This window comes from Narcine bancroftii, chromosome 3 (assembly GCF_036971445.1).
Source record: "Narcine bancroftii isolate sNarBan1 chromosome 3, sNarBan1.hap1, whole genome shotgun sequence".
Classification (NCBI taxonomy): domain Eukaryota; kingdom Metazoa; phylum Chordata; class Chondrichthyes; order Torpediniformes; family Narcinidae; genus Narcine; species Narcine bancroftii.
In genome coordinates, this window is record NC_091471.1 from 35,776,946 (window position 1) to 35,800,825 (window position 23,880).

At 39.4% G+C, this 23,880-nt stretch overlaps 1 protein-coding gene across 8 annotated transcripts in view; it reads left to right on the forward strand.

Annotated features, from left to right (window-relative positions):
• ark2n (arkadia (rnf111) N-terminal like PKA signaling regulator 2n) overlaps positions 1 to 23,880 on the forward strand; it is a 116,767-nt gene that overhangs the window by 67,255 nt on the left and 25,632 nt on the right. Inside the window, exon 3 of one of the 8 annotated variants that reach the window (XM_069923784.1) lies at positions 15,886 to 16,393. The exons of the other annotated variants lie outside the window; for them this stretch is intronic. Coding sequence (XP_069779885.1) covers positions 15,886 to 16,346 — 461 coding nt within the window. The 3' untranslated portion in view covers positions 16,347 to 16,393. Of the gene's footprint in view, positions 1 to 15,885; positions 16,394 to 23,880 lie in introns of those variants that run through there. 8 annotated transcript variants of the gene reach the window in all.

Below are 23,880 nucleotides of genomic sequence, written 5' to 3' on the forward strand. Positions count from 1 at the left end.
ATATTTTGGATTCTCTGTATATGTGTTAAATGTGATATTTAAATATGGTTGAGTGGAAAGTCTGATTCAGGTCGGAGAAATGTTGAAGCATTTACAAAGAGAGGAAATTTCCAGTGCACAGCATTTTTGTCCTATCAGCATTAAATTAATTTTTATGCACCCAGGATAATGCTGTAAAACTTGCTTTTTTTTCCATCTGAAATTCCTACATCTTTATGGTTTTAACAATCAGCAGCTTTTAGTTTTCAATATTTCTTTGGAAAGGGTTGCTAATTTTATTGAAGTGTAACCTTATCTATAACCATATAACAATTACAGAAGGACTGCCTAAAGAAATCTCTTGGTGCCTGCCACATTGACCACCGCCAGTGGGCTGATAACGCCTCAAACCGTGCATCTTGGCGCCTCACAGTTTGGCGGGCAGCAGCCTCCTTTGAAGAAGACCGCAGAGCCCACCTCACTGACAAAAGGCAAAGGAGGAAAAACCCAACACCCAACCCCAACCAACCAATTTTCCCTTGCAACCGCTGCAATCGTGTCTGCCTGTCCCGCATCGGACTGGTCAGCCACAAACGAGCCTGCAGCTGACGTGGACTTTTTTACCCCCTCCATAAATCTTCGTCCGCGAAGCCAAGCCAAAGAAGAAGAAAGATAACAATTACAACATAGAAAAAGGCCAACTTGGCCCTTCTAGTCAATGCCAAACAGTTTTTTCATACTGACCTACTCTCAACCCTTTCCCGTCCATATACATATCCAACTTCTTAAATGCTAATATTGAGCCTGCCTCCGCCTCGTTCCACACACCCACCACACTGAGTAAAGAAGTCCCCCCTCATGTTTCCTCTAAACTTTTGCCCCCTAACTCTCAACTCCTGTCCTCTCGTTAGTATCTCCCACTTTCTTAAAGGAAAAGGCCTCTCCAGGTCAACTCTACTCTATCTATACCACTAATAATTTTAAATACCTCATCAAATCCCCTCTCAACCTTGTACACACCAAAGAATAAAGGCCTAACTTGTTTAACCTTTCACTATAACGTAGACCCTGTATTCTAGTATATCTTCTCTGAACTCTCTCCAATTTGTAGATATCTTTCCTATACTTTGGTGACCAAAACTGTACATAATACTCCAAGTTTGGCCTCACCATTGCTTTGTACAATTTTAACAAAACAACCCAGCTCCTGTACTCAATGCTCTAATTTATAAAGGGCAACATATCATAAGCTTTCTTCACCACCCTATTGAGACAGATTATAGATATGCTTTTGGGAGTTAATTTGGGGCACTTTTTTTTAGTGTAGGTTATATAAAAACATTTTAAAGCAGATCTTATTTAAAATACTGGAGCTCTGCTCATGCTAAACAAGCTGACTCCAAGAGCCTTTGCAAAAGCTTTGGAGAGTGCCCAAGAGACTTCACTAATGGATTGTTATTTACAAAAAAGCAACAGATGAAAAAACTGGTTGGAGCCACAAGCTGTCTGGATTGGAACTTGTTGTTCTAAGAGGGTCATGTGGTTTTATAAGCAGGGAGAAAAAAACAGGCTTTTTTCTCAAAGAGAGAGAGAGATAATTCAGTTCTGCAGTTTTACTGTCAGCAGCAGCAGCTGGGACTGGAACAGGGCAAGCTGGAAAGCTTGTGGAAAGCCCCATTTGGAAGATGGGTTGTGAGTGCTTAGTTCAGCCTGGTCAAAGCCCTTGTGGTTCATGCAAGAGGAGAGGACTGGCTGCCTAATGTCTCACTTGAAATAAGTGAAACACAAAGGAACTCTGTGGTGACCTGAAAGAAAGAGGTTATCATCTGGAAAACCCTGATGGGATGGGTTTCTTCAGCAAGACACAGTTGTGGGTGTCCAGCGAACAACAAATTTCTCTCTGAAAGACAAGAACCTTCCTGAGCGATAACCATTTACCTTTCAAGCACCAAAGCCTGGTGAACTTTATAAATGTTAAATTCTGCACACAGTATAAGAATTTCCTGGAACCAGTAAACCTGGAGGAATGAGAAGTGAGATTGGACTGTGAATCAAAGAACTTTTCTGAACCTACATACATGTGCGCTTAGAATTAGAAGGGGTTTCGTTAAGTTCGTTAAATTAATAGAAATGTTAACGTTGTTTAAAGATAATTAAAAGCACCTTTTGATTAAGTAGCCATTTATCTTGGTTAATATTTATTGCTGTTGGGTTTTGGGGTCCTCTGGGCTCATGACACTATCCACATGCGTCTTCACCTTCAGGGAACTATGTTCCATTATTCCTAGATCCCTCTATTTTACTGCACTCTTTAATGCCCTACCATCACCATGTAGATTCTATTTTGATTAGCCCTACCAAAATGTAACACTTCACATTTATCTGCATTAAACTTCATCTGCCATCTTTTTTCCAACTGGCCTAAATCCCTCTGCAAACTTTGAAACCTTTCTTCACTATCCACAGCTCCACCTGTATTAGTATCATCTGCATACTTACTACTTCAATTTACCACCCCATCATCCAGATCATTAATGTATATGACAAATAGTATTGGGATGTCTCACAAGAAAGAGCTTGGGCTTCTTTTGAAGTGTTGAAGGATGAAAGTTGACTTAAAAGATGCATATAGGATTATGAGGAGCTAAGATGGGGTGGACAGCCAGGACTTTTTTTTTCCCCTGGGGTAACAGTATCAATACCAGAGAACATTGATTTAAGGTGAGTGGAGAAAAGTTTAGGGGAGATGTCAAGTTTTTTTTAAATTGTGAGACTGGTGGGTGCTTGGAATGCAGTGCCGGGTGTGGTTTTGGGCGCTGGTACAATAGGGACATTCAAAAGACTCTTACGTGAATGTAAGAAAAATGGAAGGGTGTAAGGTGAGGTAAAATTAGATTGTTGTGGAGTAGGTTTGCATAAGTCAGCACAACATTGTGGACAGATGGGCCTGTACTGTGCTGTAATGTTCTATGTTAACATACCAAAAAAAAGGAGTCGGCCAACTGCCATTAGGCCTCCCATCTTTCAATAAGCCCTTTCAAGCTGCCCTGTAAAATGGAATTAGCTAGGCAAATTGCCCGGTTAACTCCATTTTACAGGGAGTCTTGAAAGGGTCTGACACATTTAGGCACGTCGGAAATTAACTGGATCCCTGCCCTTCCTCGGAGGTAGTCAGGGAACCCATTAAAACATATCAAGATGATGTCCTCCCATGGCTTGAAAGTGAAAATGGCCGACCTGGTTGTTCCGGTGACGTCAGCGCTTGCATGGTTGCGTCACCGGGCGTCAAGTTCATTTGTAGAGGAGAAACTGTGAAATGCAGGTCAGAGAATGGGACGTTACAACGTGGTTTAAATGTGTTGTAAGCATCTAAATTTTTAATTTAATCTCATCTCTTTTGATAGTTTAAGCTACAGTGGGCAGTTTGTTTGGGTGTTCAGGTAGAGATAGGGACTTAATTGCAGCCTTTGAACCTGAAGTCTGTTCTCCCTGAGTGCTGATCATCATGTCTGCCTGCCTGTGTGTGCATTGTGTAGGCAAAAGGTAACCTTTCAGCTCGTGTCCCTGCAGATATTCAATCTTACCATCTTAATCAGGATTTCTGCTAATTGGAGCAATGGCCGGTGTATGGTTGGAGGCAGAGGTGAGGGAGCTGCTCTCCATAAGGGGAGAGCCAGATATTAGCAAACTTTTATTGCATACGGTGAAAAACTCGTATGTACGACCTCATTGTGCTGAGGCTGAGGGAGGCAAGATAGGAAAAGTCAACAACTCAGGTTATAAACGAATTGAAAAACCTGTGCAAGAGGTTTGTGTAGGTCAATGACCACAACAGCCGTAGTGGGAAAGAGCTTTTGGAGTGGCCCTATAGTCAGCAGGCTTTTAATATCTGGAGCGTCAGGCCGTCTGCAACCCCTATTTTGCTCTTTGATAACCTGGATACCCCTTCGACTGCTGAATTCCCCCCATGCCAGGGAGGCACGCACTGAGCTGGAAGGTTTCATTTAGGCATTCACTCCCAGCACGACCCAGGCCCCCTCCAAGCCAAGTCCTCAGTCGGATGGGGGTGAACTGGAGGACACCTCAGCAGAAGACTCCAGTGGCCAGGCACATAAAAGCGTGACAAGCTAGGAGCTGCAAAAATCGCTGACACAAATGCCCATGGACACCCTGTGCTGTCCTAGCACGTCAACTATGGAGGAGGGACATGCGAATGATAAGCCTGAACAGAGCATGCAGCATTCCATGCTGGTGACCTTCAAGTGTTTCATTCAGCAGGGCTTGTCAGGTTGGTAATTGCACCTGACCCATGTGCTGTGTAAAATCTGCTCCTTTTCACTGCAGGATTCCTCAGGAAGGGGAAGGGGAAGAGGATGAGAGCAACCCAGGACCAGGGCACCGTCGAGGCAATCTAGGTCTTCATGAGGGTGCTGGCAGAGGAGCACGATGAGTGTTTCCATGTGAGGCAGGAGAGGAGACTGGAGGTGTATCAGTCTATGCATGATGAACTAATGAGGCACAGCCTGGAAAGCTTCTAGGTGATCCTCTTGGAGCAGACATCCATCTTGCACGAAATGCTGCATCAAATGAATTCTTCAGGAACATGTATGTCCAGATCTCCGCAGGGACCCCTTCACATGCCCCCCCACCCTCCCTACAGCCTTCCACCTCCCCTCTTTTTCCGATTCAGTCTCAACTATAAATAACCCATTCCCAGCAGGGCACCCAACAGCAGGTCATTGTCACTGCAGTAGTTGGCCATGAGGCCCAAGGGGAGATAGTCTACATCCTCTCCCCCTCCCCCCGCCCTCTCACTGAGAGGCAATGAAATTTTTATGTCTCAACGTAGCGTGTGATATGTTTACAGACACGCAGTGGTTTGTCCTATTGCTGCAAATACATTGATTAGTGTTTTAAGGTTTATAAGCTATTATTCTGGGGGATAGAGAAGATGCATGGGTCCAGTAACGGTGTTTGTTTTATGTTTCCCTTTTAGAGTGTATTTCTTTTTAAATGTCTGTCACGTTAAATGAATAAAATGTGCTGGTGTCAGATGTAACTTTTTTAAATTAGATTTGTAACTTTATGGAGGAATACGTTCAGATTTTAAGGCAGTAAGTCCAAATGTGTTTACATCACATTTTGTATATAAGTGGCCATAATGCACAGATAATGGCCACAGTCAGAGCACTTTACGATTGTAGATTTGAACTAAGTCTTATAAGACTTTGCATTACTGCAAAACTTTTTATTGAGCTATGTCAAAATTTACTGCATGATAACTGCACTACAAGCCTTCCTGTGTAATCAAATAAAGCATAACTTTGACATCATCCCACAGACTTCACTATTCAATGCTTAGATAGTTGACACAATGGAATCATGGATGGCATGAGTGAGTCGTGCTGTCGAACCAATTAATGGAGTTTTCTCTGGTTGAGGGAGCTCCTGCTCCTGAGTGATGTCCCACTCTGGCAGGTATTTATCCTTGTTCATCTCACAAAAGTTATGCAGGACACAGCAGGCAATGACAACGTCGGACGTGAACGGCGTTCTGATGTCCAACCGCTTGCTCAAACATCTCCATTGTCCCTTGAGCCAACCAAAGGCATTCTCCACCACTATCAATGCAGAACTCAGACAAAGGTTGTACGCCCGCCTCTGGGGGTTGAGAGTGCAATGCTGCATGAACCCCTTCATAAACCAATTCGTGAAGGGGTAGGCAGGGACCCCAACCAGATGTGCTGGAATCTCCACATTTTCAAATTGCATGGAAACCTGCAAGCAGTCCGATACAGATGTGTAAGTATTGCATCTAGATCATTACTGTTCAGTGCATGCACATATTTAACATCCATCCTGCTGCCTGTGGACATGTGTATTGGTGCAACAAACTATGTCCCTCACCCCTGCACATAATCTGCCTTTTGTGGTGCAAATACGTACCTCCCGTGGGAACTGATATCCACCCAAATCCTCTGCTTTCCTGGAAAGAGGTGAGTTGGCTAATATCTAAGCATCATGCGTGTGGCCAGGCCATCCCACAAATAGGTCTGCGAACCTGAAAGAAAACAGTGCAATGGAATGAGTCACATCACCTGGGCTCTGACCTCCGCAGGCGGACAATGGAGAGTGGATAACGCCTTTACCATCCTTTGTGGTCCACGACTTGCAGAATTATTGAGTGCTACCCCTTATGATTGTAGTACGATGACTTGTGCTCTTTTGGGACCATGATGGGAATATGTGTGCCTTCGATAGCCCCAGCACACATTGGGTATCCTTTCTTGGCAAACCCATTAATGGTCTCCTGCGGGTGTGTACCATTTGGTAGCTGAATGTAATGCATCACTTCTGCCACGACCATCCACACAGTGGTTAAACCTACACCAAAAACAACACTGATGGCGTGGTATTCACATGCAGTGGCATACCACCACAGGGCAATGGCAAGTCGGACATGAGGTTCCAGAAGTCTTCCAAAGTTTGTAACCGTACACCTTAAATCTGACTCAAGGAAGTCACATAGGATATCGAAGGTGGTCTTTGACATTTGGAAATGAGCTCGCCGCTCCACATTATCAAATTTTGACTCGAAGATCCCCCCACTGTACTAACTCTGGTACTCTGTCTCTTTTCCTCCTCACTCTGTTGTGCAACAGGAGGCGAAGGGAGCTTTCATAAACCAGCCACCTGGGTCTCCGTCTGCCTATGGCAACAAACCTATCCTCCGCATAGCCATTCAACATTCCCAGCCTTAAATTCTATTGCATTGTATCTCCAGCAGCTGCTGCAGTGATTGCAGCATTTGCTAGACAGCTGCGTTCACCTCTGTTGCATGTTGTATTGCAGCACAGAGAGCTGGTTATCCAGTGTCTGGGGATTGCTACCGTTCCTGGTCACCATTTCCACCTTGAATAGTCATTTCCGGTAGCACCTCTGGTAAGTGTGTGGCGCGTCATTGAACGTGTCATCGTGGAGGCAGGATCGCCCTTGAATTGCCGGGTTGGCGATTTACTTGGGCGATCCAGCCCCAGCTTGCAAGGTGCTGGGAGCACCTTCTATCCATTTAATGCACCTTGGACCCAGGAGGGCTACCCAGGTGCAGAAATTTAAAAGCATTTAATATGAATTTGGTCTCTGTTTTATCTCAATGCGCTTTACATAAAACAAGTTCTGTCGACAGAATGTAGAGAAATAAGCAAAAGTGTTCACTATTTTGTGTATAGCGAGCCTCAACAAAGAACAACTGACATCAATTAGTATTTGTTGAGATTTTGTATAGCTGACGCCATTAAAATCCATTTAAAGTTAATGTTGGTGATATCTGACATACAGCACAACAAATGAGAAATAAAAATCATCTGCTGTTCAACCACCCTGATAACAGAATATTTGAGAAATTGATTTACTAGGTAATGGTTCCTGTACTGCCTTCCAAATTTCTGGTTCCTGTGCTCCCTTTACCCTTGCCTGATTCACTGGGATATTTATTAATCAATAAGTGCTTGTAATGGAAAATCCACTACACTAATTCAGAAAATTTGCTAATTCGGCAGCATTAAGACTCAAAGACTCAAGTCTGCTAGGCTATTAAATTTAATTTAAAAAAAATTAGACATACAGCACAGTAATAGGGCCTTTTGGCCCACAAGCCCGTGCCACCCAATTATACCCAATTGAAACGGTGGGAGGAAACCAGAGCACCGCATGAAATCCACATAGACACTGGGAGAATGTACAAACTCATTACAAATGGCGCTGGATTTGAGTCCTGGTCCTGTTCGCTGGCTACGTAACAGCGTTGGCACTATAACAATGTTGCGCTGACTGCTACACTAACCATGCCGCCCCACAGTTCTACTATTGATCGAATTTCTTACAAGATATTTTGTTTATACATAAAATGCTGTGTGTCAGGGTATCCTTTTTAAGGCATGTTTTAAAATTTTTAGCTGGCTCGTGTTTACCATTAGAAAAATTGCCGGTTGTTGTTAACATTTTGCATAACGATAGCAGATTATTTTTATTTGTGTGTGACACATATTGTTCATTTGTTCAATTTTTTGCTTTAAGTTCAGATCTGTAGGTTCATTTTAGTTTTTTTTTGAACTAAAGATACTTCTGCCATGCTTTAGATTTGTTTGTTTAAGCTTAGATTGAGTTCTTTGTCATTTCCACATGCAAGTTTCATTACAGCTACATTCTGGATGGCTTCCTATAGACATCACTTTTAAAAATATATTTTAGCAGACAATTGACTGAATATTCATTGGTGTGTGTTTCTTGACCTTTTCCATGTTGACTACTAGTAAAGCAGCAAATATCTTTTAGCTCTTTCTGTTAACCAGGTTAATCATATTTAATTTTAAAAATTAAAAATTGTGTGCTTGGTAACTACCAAAAATAATATTCCTTGATGATTATCCACTAAAGGTACATCAGATACCTTTTAGTAATTGATGGAAATTGCCATGATTAGTTAGGGCAAGGAAAGATTGTTATTTCCCTGTACTTAATCTAGGACCCTTTTTACACAGAGATCCCATTAAATTGACATGTGAACAACCCATTTTTAAAGCCGGGTGGGGTAGGTTATTTACACTGAACCAAGAAAAGCCAGGTCAGTGTGACCTTTTACATAGGGACCTGGCATTCTTGTGTAAAAAGGAGGTGGGACCTGCAGCATTACAGCATCGGTGTCCCTGGAGGGCGGGTTAGCCTTTTACACTAGAACCGATGTGAAACACATCGGCTCTGATGCTACCTACCTTGGTGAGTAAGTACCAAGATGAAAATGACCCCCTATCCCACGTTTGTCGCGTTCACACAGGTAATTGAAGCGGTTAAAAGACGGTTAATGACTGTCATTCAAGGGCAGTGAAAAAGGGCCTCATGGTGGATATAAAAAGGATGCAACAGATTTTGCAGAATTGTAATTTGATTATTTGCATAGATATATCTACCAGGATTTGTGCAAAAACACAATTGATAATGGTTGGCAAGTTCTGTTTAGTTGCATATTTGAAACACCCTAATGTAAACCTTTGGAGAACATTCTTGAATCTTTTCCTCAGTCTACCTGGAAATCTTTTCCCCGATAACTCCAAGTAGAATGTGTGATGTGGGACAAATGTCCTTTCCATAGTCAATAGTGAGCAATTGGGATTTAAGGCTGGGAATATTGAATTGAGGAGGAAGGTGACATTGGCTCACTTGTAGATTTGGAGGATCTTTCGTAGTTTACATTGGTGATAACCTCCCCAATGCTTTGCAGTACCTGCTCTAATTAGTCCCCCTTTTCTCAGAAAGGCAAGAGTGTGCTAGTACACTAAATGCAATGATGAATTTCATCTTTGTATGTTAGATGGTATGACTGGAAGCAAATGTAGAAAGGCTAAATGTTTTGATATTTAATTGTTGGGAACATACAAATGCTTGAAATGTTGGGTGCAATGGCCAAATCATTTCTTAACTAGTCTAACAGATACTTTGATAGTTTGTTCATTTGAACTTCTGTGTGAAAGGCACTGTCTGCAGTCAATTTTGTAGGCATAAATTTAATTTGCTGGTGAGACCCATCAAAATGTGTGATAGAATATATAGAAATATTTTTGGGAGATAAATTGATAAAGGTAGAATAGGTTACATATATACACTTTAAAACAGATCTTATTTGAAAATACTGGACATTTCATATCCACAGTGCTTTGCAGAAATTGTGCAGAATGCCTATGGATTTCACAAGTGGGTGTCATGCATGAATGGACTATTGTCTTTGAAGCCACAGAAAGCAGACAGGCTGTCTACTGATACCTTTTTGCAAGGCTTTTGACAAGATTGCTCAGAGGTCATTGAGGGGTTTTATAGGTGAGAGAGAGAAGGACACATGCTTCCTGGCAGTCACAGAGTCTCAGAGAGAGAGAGACAGAAGGGAGTATTTGACTGTGTATGACATAGAAAGCTGAAACAAGTTGGTTGGAAATGGAACAGAAGCTCCAGAGTGGCGGAAGGGTGGAAGTGCTATCAATCTGATCAATCTTGGAATAAGCAGAACAGAAAGGAACTCTGTGATAGCCTGAAAGAAAGAGGTTATCATCTGGAGGACCCTGATGGGGCAAGTTTTATTAGCAAGACATTGAGGTGACTAATGGTGGTACCTCAATTGTGGAAATCCTGGAACCACACATTTCTCTCTGCAAACCTATAAGAACCTTCCTGAGCAGTAACCATTTACCTTTCGAGCACCAAAGCCTGGTGAACTTTATACATGTTAAATTCTGTGCATAGTATAAGAATTGCCTGGAACCAGACAACTTGGAAGAATGAGAAGTGAGGTAGGACTGTGACCAAAGAACTTTCTTAAATTTACACACACGTTATATACACATGCACTTAGAATTAGAAGGGGGTTAAGTTAGATTAGTTAAGTTAATAGTGATAAGTTAAAGTTTGATTCTGTTTTCATGTTTAAAGATAATTAAAAACAACTTTTGTAAGTAACCATTTGTCGTGGTGAATATCTATTGCTGCTGGGTTTTGGGGTCCTTTGGGCTCGTAACAACTGTCATGATAAATAGATACCATAATCTTTTTAATGAGTGGCTCAAATGGCAGCTTTTTTTTGGTGCTCTTTCTGTCATTTTTTTGAGGTTAATCCTCTGCATCTCTCTAATTTTCTGCAGCTCTTTAATCTTGTATTATGGGTACTTAACATGGAGTTGATTTGGACATCGTATTGAATCATTTATGATTTTTACACAGCATTCATGGGGTTTTTCAGTTATGAATATGCTGGTATGATCATTCGCACTGGAACAACTAAAACCTGCAAATCTCCTCTCAAGTCCACCATTTTATACAGAATACTAGCATTGCGTATCAAAAGAGGTGGGACTGTGTTGACGTCGACTGTGGCGTCGTATTCATTAGCCAAGTTGGTCTGGAATGCCTGCAGTGCAGTTTTCACTATAGGCATTTCAATGGCACCCCCATTCCGGTTCCGTGCTTTTTACACATCAGGCATTCCGGAAAAAAGGAACACAGTGGCTGTGTAAAAATCACATTTGTTTGCGTGGATTTGAGTTTTAAAATAAGATCCTTGTATATTAGTTAAATACTTTTCTATTAAAAATACAAAATGATGGAGAAACTCAGCTGGTTAAACAGTGTCCTTTGTGTAGCAAAGATAAAAATACATAACAGATATTTCGGGCTTGAGCCCTTCTTCAAGGTATGAAAGAATGTCAGTGGGCATCTGAATAAAAGGATTGGGGGAAAGAGGGGTGGCAACAGCAGGAGATGACGGGGAGAAGGGAGGGAGGGAGGGGACAGCAGTGACTGGGGAAGGAGGAATGGCTAGGTGGGTGGAGGGGGAAGGGAGGGGAGAACTGGAAAAATTGGAAAAGGGAGGGAAAAAAGGCGAGTTAGTTAGTAGAAAGCAGAGAAGATGCTTTTCAATATCTTTCTTGCTCTTAAAATGAGAATGGTATGAAATGAGAATCTTTGAAAATTTTAAAAAAAATAGATTTTGAAGGAATAAAAACTCATTATGGCAGGTCTATGACTTGAAACAAAGTTAAAATAAAATGAATAATTGTTTTATATCTAGAACATGCTTGAATAAAAGTGGATTTGCAAGTTGCTGGTTAATGGGAAAAAAGATTTTGCATTCAGTGTTATTTAAAAACTGCAATAAAATAATTGAGTTAACAAAAGACCTGCAAATGCTGTGATTGTAGTTAATACACAAAAGTGCCTGCGAAATGCTGCAGGTCACTCAGCATTCTTTATGTAGCAAAGATATGTAATCAAAGTTTTAATATCAGTGCAGCTATATTTTGAAGGATTTTAGTTAGCTTTTAGTATTAATATGTAGCATTATTACTGTAGTTTTAGTGTTGTGATAATGGCGGCCAACTGTGGGGGGATCGAAGGTGCAGGAGCTGCTCTCCAAAAGAGCAGAGGAGGAGATGGCTAAACATTTTACGTGGACTGTAAGAGATGGCCCTATATACAAGAGGGTCGCTGCCAGGCTCAGGGATGCAGGGGTTTCCAGGGACAAAACACAAGTGGTAAATCGCCTGTGGACATTTAACTCTTATGTAGGTCAGGGTCTTGGTTGGATTCCTATGAGGTTGATCAGGTCTGACCCTTTCTAACTGTCGTGTAACTGGGGTACTAACCAGGCAAATTGCCCGGTTAACCCCATTTTATACAGCGGTTTGAAAGGACCTATTGCATTGTGCATGAGCCAATTTTTGCAATGTAATTCTTCACTTTTTGGCCATGAAGAGTCTGGCTTATTTCACATGTGTTCCATTGCTCTACAAGATCAGAGAGGAGGGGGAAGAGGAGGAGGCCCACCTGGATGTAGGAGGTCACCATGGAGATCCAAGGGTTGCTGAGGGAGATCGAGCAGGACAACCAGGAGCGTAACTGCCTGTGTCATGAGAGGAGTAGCACAACGATGAGAGATACTGTACCTTATTAGTGTTCCACTCTGCATATATCTCTCATATTTTATGCATGACATAACAGCCAGACACTAAAGTGGTACTGATGTCAAATCATTTTCTCAAGCACCTCCAGCAATCTTTGAGACGGTTGTTGAATTTTTGGTTCCATTGATCGAGAGTGTGGTGGTTTGTGAACTCCTTCATCAGCCAATTCCTGAGGGCATAGGTGGGGTACCCAATTTCCACTCCGATCATGTTTTTTGATACTTGTGGGCAGAGCAATGCAGAAGCTTAATTATCTCATATAGCCCCCTCCCTGGGACTATACATACACACATTTGTGACCTTTCATTTGTTTGAGCTGCACGAACATCACTTTACAGCAGGGAATATTTACCTATTTCATGTGGGAAGAGACACCCACCTGCATCCTCAGTCTTTCTGTAAATGGGTGAGTTGGCTAAAACGCGAGCATCGTGAGTGCAACCAGGCCAACTCACATACACATCTATGAAGCCGGAACCACAAAATCACAATGTATTGATTGTCATATGAAAGATACTCATTGGTGAAGACTGATAATTTTCACTCAGTCAAAATGATCCTTACCGGCAGTTGTGATCAGCCACAGCTTGAGGAATAACGGAGTGCCACCCTTTCAGATTGTAGTTGGCTGTTACGTTGTCATGTGGGCATCGATGGCACCAGCACATATTGGATACTTTGTTTTCTGCAAACCCGTCGATTGTTTCCTGGGGACATGCACCACTCAGCAGGTTGATGAAATGTTTCATAAGGGTCGCCCTCAAAGTGACAGTAACTTTGGATACCACCATACATACAGTGGAGATACCTACACCAAAAAGACAACTGATGGATCAATAGTCACATGGGGTGGCATACCACCACAAAACAATGGCAAGTTGGAGCCAAGGTTCCATAGCCTTTCTGCAGTTTGTTCCCCTGCATCTCAGTTCTGGCTCAAGGAGCTTGCATACAAAGCTGAGGTGCTCCTAGACATTCAAAAATGTCACTGCCACTGTTCATCATCAAATTTACATCGGACGTTAGACCAGAACACGGGCCCCTGTTTTCTCTCTCTCTCTCTCTCTCTGCTCCACATCGTTCTATTATTAACTTAACATTCAAAATGCCTCAAAACAATTCGGCGTTTTCAACTGCGGCTTGACAGCTCTGCTTGCGTTTCTTCAAACTCCTCCCTGCTTCTCCTCATATTCTCCTTGAACAAGCGGTCTTCTTCAGCCAGTGTTTGCATCATATTGTTGATAAATATATTGATAACACTTGCCAGTTTTGTAAGAGATCCACAAATTTGCAAGGCCATCATCAGAAACTCATATTCGTCCGCCATTAGTGAGACTTGACAAATTTCACTTCCTGCGAATGTAATGTGTCACTCGATGCGTTGCCGCTGGAGGTTGGGCTCCTCCCTTAGATTCATGATATCTACATGAACCAGGGAATTCATGGTCCAGTGTGATGGGCTCACAGGGTTCTGCAACACTGGTCCTTTACTCACCTATTTAGTGGTTTGCCAGTGTGAAAGGGCCCAAATAGTTGGTTATGTATCTTAGCTACGTTGTGTGACTTGCAGAGTTTCTTCAGCAACTTTGTGTATTAAATAATTTATCTGTCTTCAAACTAATTTATAATAGTTTTAAAACTAATTTATAATAGCAGAGGGAGATTAGAGTTTGCTGTTGACAAGATTGATGGTTTAGTGAATTCTAATAAGATTCCAGACAGGGAGAGAAATTCAATTTAGAATGATGCTAGAGAAGAGGGTCAGCAGTGATATAAGCTGTTAATTCTCCTGGTACAAAGATGACACTATCTTGTTTGTTTTGTGATTAGTTTTAAAGTGCTTTTAGAAAATGCTTACAATGTTTCTTTTTATTTTACCTTTGCCTAACAGTGACTAGGGCAACCATATTGTCCTTCTAATTTGCCTTTTATTGAGCAAGGGAGTTTCCCATTTAAAAAAAAGATTGCATGAAATAATGCAGTGTGATGTCAATAACATAGTAATTTGTCTCTGATTTAATTTTAGTTTCATAAGTCACTGTTTAAAAAAAATGAGTAATCTGACTTAAACCGTGTCTAATTTCACTCCTTTAAGTTTCCTATTCTATTGGTGCATATGAACAAAATAGTGGAAAATTATCGTAGAGCAGGTACTCCCTGAACTTACAACCTACTCGACTTGTGTCCTTCCCGCATGTGTGAGCGAATTTTTAAAAATTATGTAGGAAAAATATAAAATTTAAGTGGTTTATGTGGTATTTGACGAACTATAACAGGGGTACAGGGCATGTAAAAGCCAAAATGTGCGTACTTACCTTGTTAGTAATAGCTTCGTGTACAAATTCAATATCATCAGAGCCCTTAACTCTCACGCATGCGCCAACCAAACTCGAAACGCGAACCCGCTGCGCATTCACCAACCAAAAACACACATGGGCTCGGGAATCAAGATGGCCACGCCCAGCCTATGGACCCTGGAACAGCGATGAACAAGGTAAGTATGCACATTTTGGCTTTTACATGCCCTGTATCCTTGTTATAGTTAAATACAGCAAAAATCTACAATGAAAAAAAAAGATTTGAATGAAAAGTTTGCCTTAAGACTTCGGTACTCCACGCGCACGAACAAAATTCCAACTTACATCCATTCTGAGATACGACCGATCCTTTGGTCCTAATTACGGTTGTAAGTCAGGGACTACCTGTATTAAATACTAGAATTCAATTCTGTAAAAATGTATTACTTTTTCTTTGCAATTTAATCAAGTTTAAACCTTTTTAAAAGCAGTATTTTTTTCCAGTAATTTACAACAGGCACAAATACAGTAAAATCCCCGTTATCCAGCATTCAAGCAACCAGCAAAAAAATGGCAGACAATAAATAAGGTAAAAAATATGCAAGTTTAAAATTGACAGCCCCTAGCAGTTAGTTCGCCAATGAAACAACTAGCAAATGCACTTAATCCGGCATCTACCAATCCCCATCCAGGCCAGACACCAGGGGTTTTACTGTATCTGCAATTGTAATCCTAATCTTGGTTATATTTTTAGTCATATGTAACGTAAAATTATAGTTACTTGAGATCCTAAATACGTGCAATTTAGTCGAGTGCAAGTGCTTTTCCTACTTGAGACTTAGCAAGAAGGTGGCAATAATTTTATTTTTCATTTGTAGGAATTTCCAATGTAAGTTGATTAATTTAAAATTTGTTTAACATGTGCCCATCTAATACATCTTTTATTGTCAATAGATTGGGTTCTATAAAGTGAATGTAGATTTTTAAACAAGTTTATTATGTGGAATGTTTTTTGATAAGGCTGACTGAAAGGGATCCTGTCTCTTTAAAAGGTAAAATGGGTGTGTTGTAATCGCTCTTATCAAATGGCCTCAATGTCTTTCAAGCTGCCAACACTCGTGCAGAGGGGTCTGCAGGCACTGCCGCCCAAATGGCTGGACTTCTGGACAGTGGGATCTCATGGGAGCGGAACTGTATCGGCAATGTCCTGGAGGAAGCAATGAACTGTTTTGCAGAGATGCAACGACAGACAGAGGAGAGATTTCGGATGTGGATGGAAAAGTTGACCCGTTTGGACACTGATGAAGATGCAAAACAGCAACCAAATCGACATGAGCCCAAAATATCAACAAGTGGCACGCCAGTGCCTCCTAATCAACCCAGCACATTTATGCATCTATCTAGCAATCATTCACATCCACAACAGTCACATAACCCTTATATGAATAACCAGCCAAATGTCGACTGTACTCCAGCTTATCAAATGTCTTTCAACAACAATCCTTCCACTGGTTTCCAGGAGAATGGAAACTCCTCTGGTCATGATCTCAATCACTCAAATATTTGAAATAATCAGACATTGAAGTATATTGAATTAAACTCTCAGCCAAATAAGTATTTAAGGAAAGATCTTTTAAATATGGTTTTAAATGTTTTACATGAATAGCAATGCAGCTTTTGGATGTAATCTAGGAACTTCAGTGGCCAGTTGTTGTTAATCTCAATGACTGCTTGAAATAGAATTTTAAAGCTAAAAGTCACCATGATAACTAACAACTACTTACCTCTGAATTTACTTTTGGTCAAACCGCAGAGCAGAAAAACATTTCTGAACATTCATGTTCAATTGGCATATTGATTCCATTAATTTTAACAATTAGAAAATATAATTTTAAAAATAATTTTACAATTTCAAGTTACTTGTTAATAAAAACACAAGTTTTGTTTCAGGTTGATGCACCCACACACATTTGTGCATCTTAAAGCAGGCAATGACTAATTAAAATTCTAGTAATCCCTGTTTCATATGTCAGTGAACTACGAGAGGGAATGTTTGCCAATAGATGCCTCATCAATGCCAATGTCCAAATGTTGCCCTTCTTCACTTTAACCTTTTCACTTCATTTAGTTCAGCAGTTAATCACCTTTCTTTCCAATTTTTTTTTTTTTTGCTGGCCCTGACCCTTGTCTATCCAAATACTGATGGAAATAGAATTGCTGTAAATTTGAAAATGAACACCAAAAATCACGTAATACTTCAGAACCTGTTTCACATTTTGTTAGGGTAAGAATCATTTATGCACTTTTTAAATATGTTTATAATGATATCTCAGTGTGGGGAATAGAAAGGCAGAGCTTTTGAAGCTTCCATCATGGGTGTTGGCCCCCCATTTCCTGCAATTTGCATTTATTCCATTGCGCATTACAGAACAATCAAAGAAGTTTTTTTTATATGCAATGGGAAGACATCTGAGTGAAAATGTGACCTATGTTGGTTGCTCTAAATAGTTGCATGTGAGGGCAATTGTGCTTCTGCTCCAGAAATTCAGCTTGAATTGAATCCTATTTCAGAAATGGAGTTTGATGCTTGGCTCAAAATATGTGTATTCTTTGTAAGCAACGGAAGAAGAGTTTCTACCCATTATATATTCTGACTTCATACCCTTGCAGTAACCAACAGAAATTACTAATTGCTTAATGCTATTTATTATACAAGTAGAGGAAAATGAACCCCTTAAATGCTTCTCTCTGGATTAGAACAGACTACCCTATTCAAATGATATGTTCTCAGTATGCTTATACAACATATTCAGCTATTAAACTATCATGCAGTATGGAAATAGGTCCTTTGACCTAACTTGTCCATGTAGTCCGTACCCACAATATAGTCCCACTCATCTGCGTTTGGCCGATATCCCTCTAAACCCATGCTGTCCATATATCCATCCAAATTTTTCTTAAGCTTGGCAGTTGTTACTGCCTCAATCACCACCTCTAATAGCCCATTCTGTACACCTACCACCCTTTGGGTATAAATAAAAGTTACCCCTCAGGTTCCTAGTAAATCTGTTGGCTATCATCTTGAATCTGTGCTCTTTAGTTCTCAATTCCCCTGCTTTTCCTCATGTTATTTTGTACACCTCTATGAGATCACCCTGTCTCCTCTTGTGCTCTAAGGAATAAAGCTCTCACCTCTCCAACCTCTCCCATAGCTCATGTTTCTGAGACCTGGCTGAATCTGCATGAATCTCCTCTGCACACTGTCCAACTTGACAACATCTTTCCTGTAGCACAGTGACCAAAACTGAACATAATACTCCAAATTGGCCTCATATAATTGCAACATGACCTCTCAACGTCCAAACTCTGTACTCTGACCAATGTGCCAAAAGCTTTTTTTTTATCTATCTGTGATGTCACCTTCAAGGTACTATTTCCTGTACTCTGAGATCTCTCTGCTCTAAAACACTCCCGAGATCCTAATCATTCATTATGTAGGTCCTACTCATGTTAGATCTTCCAAAATGTAACACTTTACATTTCTCTTTATTAAATTCTATCTATTCCTCGGGCTAGCTGCCTAACCGATCAAGATAATGCTGCAATTTATGGCAACTGTCTTCACTATCTACAATACCAGACAACTTGCTAATCATTGTGTTTAAGTTTTCATCTAAATCATTGATATAGATGACAAACAACAATGAGCACAACACCAGTTATAGGCCTCTAGTCTGAAAAACAACCTTCTACCATCACCCTCATCTTCCATGAAGCCAAATTTTCTATCCATTCTGATATCTCATCTTTAATCCCAGAGCAGCTTGCCCTGTGGAACCTTATCAAATGCCTTGCTGAAATCTATGAAAATGGGTATACAACATTTACAGCTCTGCCCTATCATTTATTAGCATATTCCCATTCTTCTTTGGATTTGGGACATCAGTGAGGTGTAATTTTAAACATCTTCTCTGGGTAAGCTGATCTGAAGGGATCATGGTTTGAACTATTAGCCCTCCGTCCATTCTCTCCTTCAGCATCATTCTTGTCCTGAATCTTTTGATACAGATGACCAAAGTTGAGATTTCATGCCATGTCTCAATGCTGTGACTCGAATACAGTGATTAAAATCAACCAGGAGATGCAAGAAATGTTTGTAACCTCAGTGAACAAAATTTTATTTGAATTTGAATTAATAGCCCATTTTAGATCACCATTTAACAATATCAATAAAAATTGACTATGTGGAGTTGGTGACTTAAAGTGTACAAATAAACAAGGCTTAGTGTGGTTAAAGAGGATTTGTGAGACTCAGTGGGCTCGTCACATGAGAGTTATCAATCTGAGATTTAATGGATAGAACTAATATTTCAAAATTTATAGTTGCTTGATGAATATGTTATGCTCTGGAATATTCAGGATTATCTCCTTTGCATGGGGATCAACAAAGTGCTCCCAGTTACCCAATAACTGTATTTTCTGGCATGGTATTGATTAGCAAAATTTTGAATTTGATCCTTATTCTGTGCTGAGATGGCTTTCACTCTGGTTGAACTTGCAGGCAAGAATTTTAAGCACAAACTTGTAAATCTTAAGTTACAGTTAGGAACCCCAGTAAGCTTTTCTAGGTGAATGCTTTAAGTTTTACCAAAATGCCATTGTTGTCTGATTTTTTTTTTGGTAACACAATGTTGCAATTGATAATCTAATGCTTCCAGGCTCAGGAGAATGGATGATCATCAGTTAGGCCTTTTGTTCATTACCTGTTGGTTTGACTCTCCCTGAAAATGAGCAGGAATGTCAAATAAGGGCAGGCCTAGATGGTTTTCAAGGGCACCTCGCCTGTTAAAGTTTACTTTCTAAATATTACAAGTATAAAATGTTCATTTGGATGTGGTGTAAAAGTGATGTTGCAATATTAACTGATACGGAGCAGAAAGAAGAAATGAAAAAAAAATTCAATCGATGTAAAGATAATAGATTAAAAATGTCCTAAATTGTATATATTTTTACAGTATAGAAAAATGGAAAAATAATTTAGGCTACTTCCACCTGCCCCTCCATGAAATGGATATATAATTATAGTACATTTGCATTATCCTGATGGAAGTATTATTGGTATATAATGAAATACATGTATGTGAATTTTACTCTTTTATGCGTCAGTAGACCTTCTAAATGTGTGCCGTTCAGTTAAACTGTTACAGTTAACTAAAGTTGAGGTTTGGTTACCATAATGAAAGCATGAAGCTTCCATAAATGCAACATTAAAAACAGTAACAATTCAAGGCATGTTCTTTAATCTTCAAATGCACTCACTGAAGTAACTTGGTTCAGTATATCTGTGATTTATTCCAAATGACACACACCAAACTACTTTAGTTTATCCATTGCATGAGCTGATAAACCAAAGTTGAAACTGCAAAAAAAAACTTCTCAGTCATTTCTAGGTTTAACTTTATTATTTAGGAATTAATACACAACCAACAATTATGGACTATTACGCATGGATGGTTAATATTCGCTAATTGTATAGAAAGATCAGTGCTAATACATTTCTGGAATGTCACATGGCTTTGAATCACAATCTTGAGCACAGTATGAGCTGTTTCCAGCAGAGAATTATTGGGTACAAAGATTTGGAATGAGTATTCACTGCATGTACATAGTGTTGGAAACATCCATAAGTGAACGTTGATGAGTAATTTGAGAATTTAGTAGGAAAGTTGCAAAGAGAAGGTTCTACTGGAAAGAAGAAAAACAGATGTAGAAATAGGAAATAAAAATGGAAGATGCTGAAATACTCAGTAGGTTAGGCAACTTTCAGAAAGAGGATCAGTTCTAAGATAATTGGCTTAAAACATTAATTCTCTCTCTTTCTTCATATGCTGCCTGACCAGAGAATTTACAGCATTATTTTGTTTTTGCTTCCGGAAACTAAATTGTGCTTCTAATTTTCATTATTGAACTTTTAACTTATTAACGAGCCTCCAAAATTGTTCTCCTAAGACTTAACGGTATTGGATATCTGACATTTGCAGATCCTGGGTCTTTGTGACTGCATTGCTGATTACTTGAATTGCTATTTAAGTAAAATTGTTGGGATGTTAACCGATTTGTTGCTATAAATATATGTGTTGTGTTCTGATCTTGTTTTCTAACCCTGGGAATCAATGTCCAGTATTTTGGAAGATTCAACTTAACAGCATGTTGTGGGAAATCAAATAAAATTCTTATGTATTCCCTTACCCCCTAAATAAAATGTACATTGACCCAATAGGCATGAAACATTTCACCTCTTCTATAGATTTATTTATTTTATGCAAGCTGGATTTTTAAAAAAAAAGGGAAATAACTGCCTTCTAAATGGACAGGAAGTTTTGTCTAAATTTTCTGAAATGAGTTGAATGTGCAAACTGAAGTTTGGCAGGGCACCAGTGAGTTTTGTACGAGAGTTGCATACTAAAATTTAATCCAAAGGTGACTGGAAATATATTCCTTATTGGCGTATCTGGAGTGAATATTAATTGAGTGAAACGGTTCTGGAGTTTTTCATTAACAGACACAATGCTATTGAAAGGCAACAAGATTTTTTTATTGTTTAATTATTTTGCAGATTGATGCTACCTTTTATATTGATCATTCGCTCAAATCGACAAAAACAATGCCATATTGATTTCTAACATTTTTTGCAATTTTAACTTTTTTTCTTATTTGTTACCAGTTATCCAAGAGATTAATGACAAAGAGATGGATAAGTTCTGGGTTAGAGTCTTAAACGAGAACTTCCCTCTCAGGTGGATGTTGTAGGGTGGAGTGGTTGTGGGGAGGTGGAAGAAAGCAGCTTTTGTTTTGCATAATTTCAGATTAGTCAGTGATTATAGTTTGTGTATTTATAATCCCCTTCCCATAATTTGGGGGACTTTGGATTTTAATTTTAACTCAATTTATTTCCCAGATGACTGAGAGGCTCTGCTATTTTTGTTTATTATCACCTATTCTATTCAAAATACATGTAAAAATTGTAGAACAATGGCATAGTTCTGTAGAATTTCTGTTTTATAGTCAACACCGCTGTGATGTTTTTATATGGAAAGTGCCACTCATATTAAGGTTGTGATTCAAGAAAAATCAATCATCCACTAGTAAAAGTAGATTAAGATCCATTTTCCTTCCTGTACCCTGTTCTCCAAGAATTGTTTTAAATTTCCATCTCCATCTTTGCAGATTTAATGGTTGATTAGTGATGTACAGTTTTGGTAATCTGTGGCTCACTAACAATGAATGTAAGGTATCTCCAAAGAATCAATTCTTAAGCAGATTTTGTTAAAGTAGCTCAAATACATCCACGGAGGTGGAGATTTATCTCTTTTGTTATTAAAGCTGCTATTTGCACTGAAGCAATGAATACCACAAAAAAGTGGACACTAGTTATGGGCAGTGTGTACAGTGCAATTTAATTTTAAAAATAACTGTACCATAGGTGGACACAAGTAACAGCACCTATTTAACTGGTGATAAACACATGCCTTTGTTTCCATTTTAATGTTTTTTACATTGAAGTTAAACTTTCACTCTTGAGAAACCAAATGTTTTATCTGATAGTCATTATATTTTTGATATGATTTTGAGCCCTGCCCATTATGACAATTTCATTATAGATTGGATACTCTTAGTATTCAGAGTTTGGAATTCAGTAATTTCCTGGAACATTTACGAAAGCTAGTATTGACAAAGTGTGCCTTCCAATTCAGTAAGAACATCTATAAAAATGAGAACCATTTGTTTTTTTTGTATTCTCTTAGAAGGAAAGTTAATTCAGAACACCGAGGTTAAATGTATTTGAAGACCTGCAACAATAGCTTTAATTTTAAGTTAAAGAATAGGACCAGCAATAACCCCTTTGAACCTGCTCTTCCATTCAATAAGATTTGTGTAGATTCCCAATCTTAAACCGTCCTTCTTGTGTAATCTCCACATTTTCTTATTCCATTGCTTCTAATTAAATGTAGTGTTCACTGAATTGCAAGACTGACTTTAATAAATTAGTTGCACAATGAGACATGCTAATACATGACTGGCATTGTTTCACCTCAAATTAATTCTCAGCTTTTAAATTAACAAATAGCCTCCAAAGGGTCCCAATCCAAACCATTGACCATTTCTACTCGTTGATGGTGCCTGACTTGCTGAGTTCCTCCAGCTTCATTTTGTTCATTGGTATTTTCAAGCACCCATCAAATTCTTTTAAGAGTAGAACTTATGGGCCTGGATATAAGAAGGAACTCGACATACCACTTATTTACTAAACATGGCTAATCTAGAACTGGGCAGAGCATTTCATCTGTGGCTCAACCAATGTTTTATAATTCATCATGATTTTGTTGCTCTTGTCTCTTTATAAAGACAGGAATCCATTGTGCTTTGTTAATCACTTTCTCGACCTGTCTTAGCAGTTTCAACATTTAATGCAAATCTCTTTGACTCCTGTAATCCTTTTTGGAAAATGTGCCTTTAGTTTTAATTTCTCCTGAATTGTAACACCTGTTTTTTTTCTTCATTTAGTTTCATTGACCAGATTATTTTTTTCTAAATTTAGATATACAGCATTTTGGCCCATGAATGAGCCTGTTCTACCCAATTACACCCAATTGGCCTGCACTCCGGTATATTTTTGAAGGGCGGGAGGAAACTGAAGTACTCAGGGGAAACCAACACAGGCATGGGGAAATGGTACAAACTCCTTACAGACCACATGGGATGTTATCAGTACTTTCAATGTTGTCTCTTCAAAAGTCAAATATATTTATTGTACTGCAATCCCCTTGCAGTAAAGGAATAGTCTTGATCTGAAACATTTGCCATTCTCTTCATCAATAGTTGCTGCTTGTTCCTCCAGCAGTTTGTTTTTGTTTCTTTCATGACAAGAATATCCAGGTACCTCTGAACAGCACTGTTTAATAGTTTCTCTCCATTCTTTTCTTTTTCTCCTACTAAAATTAGTAACCTAAATTCTCACATAATGCACCATCTGCCATCCTGTCTGCTTAATTAAATTTTGTTCTCTTTGCACATATTTAGTGCCCTCCTCACAACTTAGT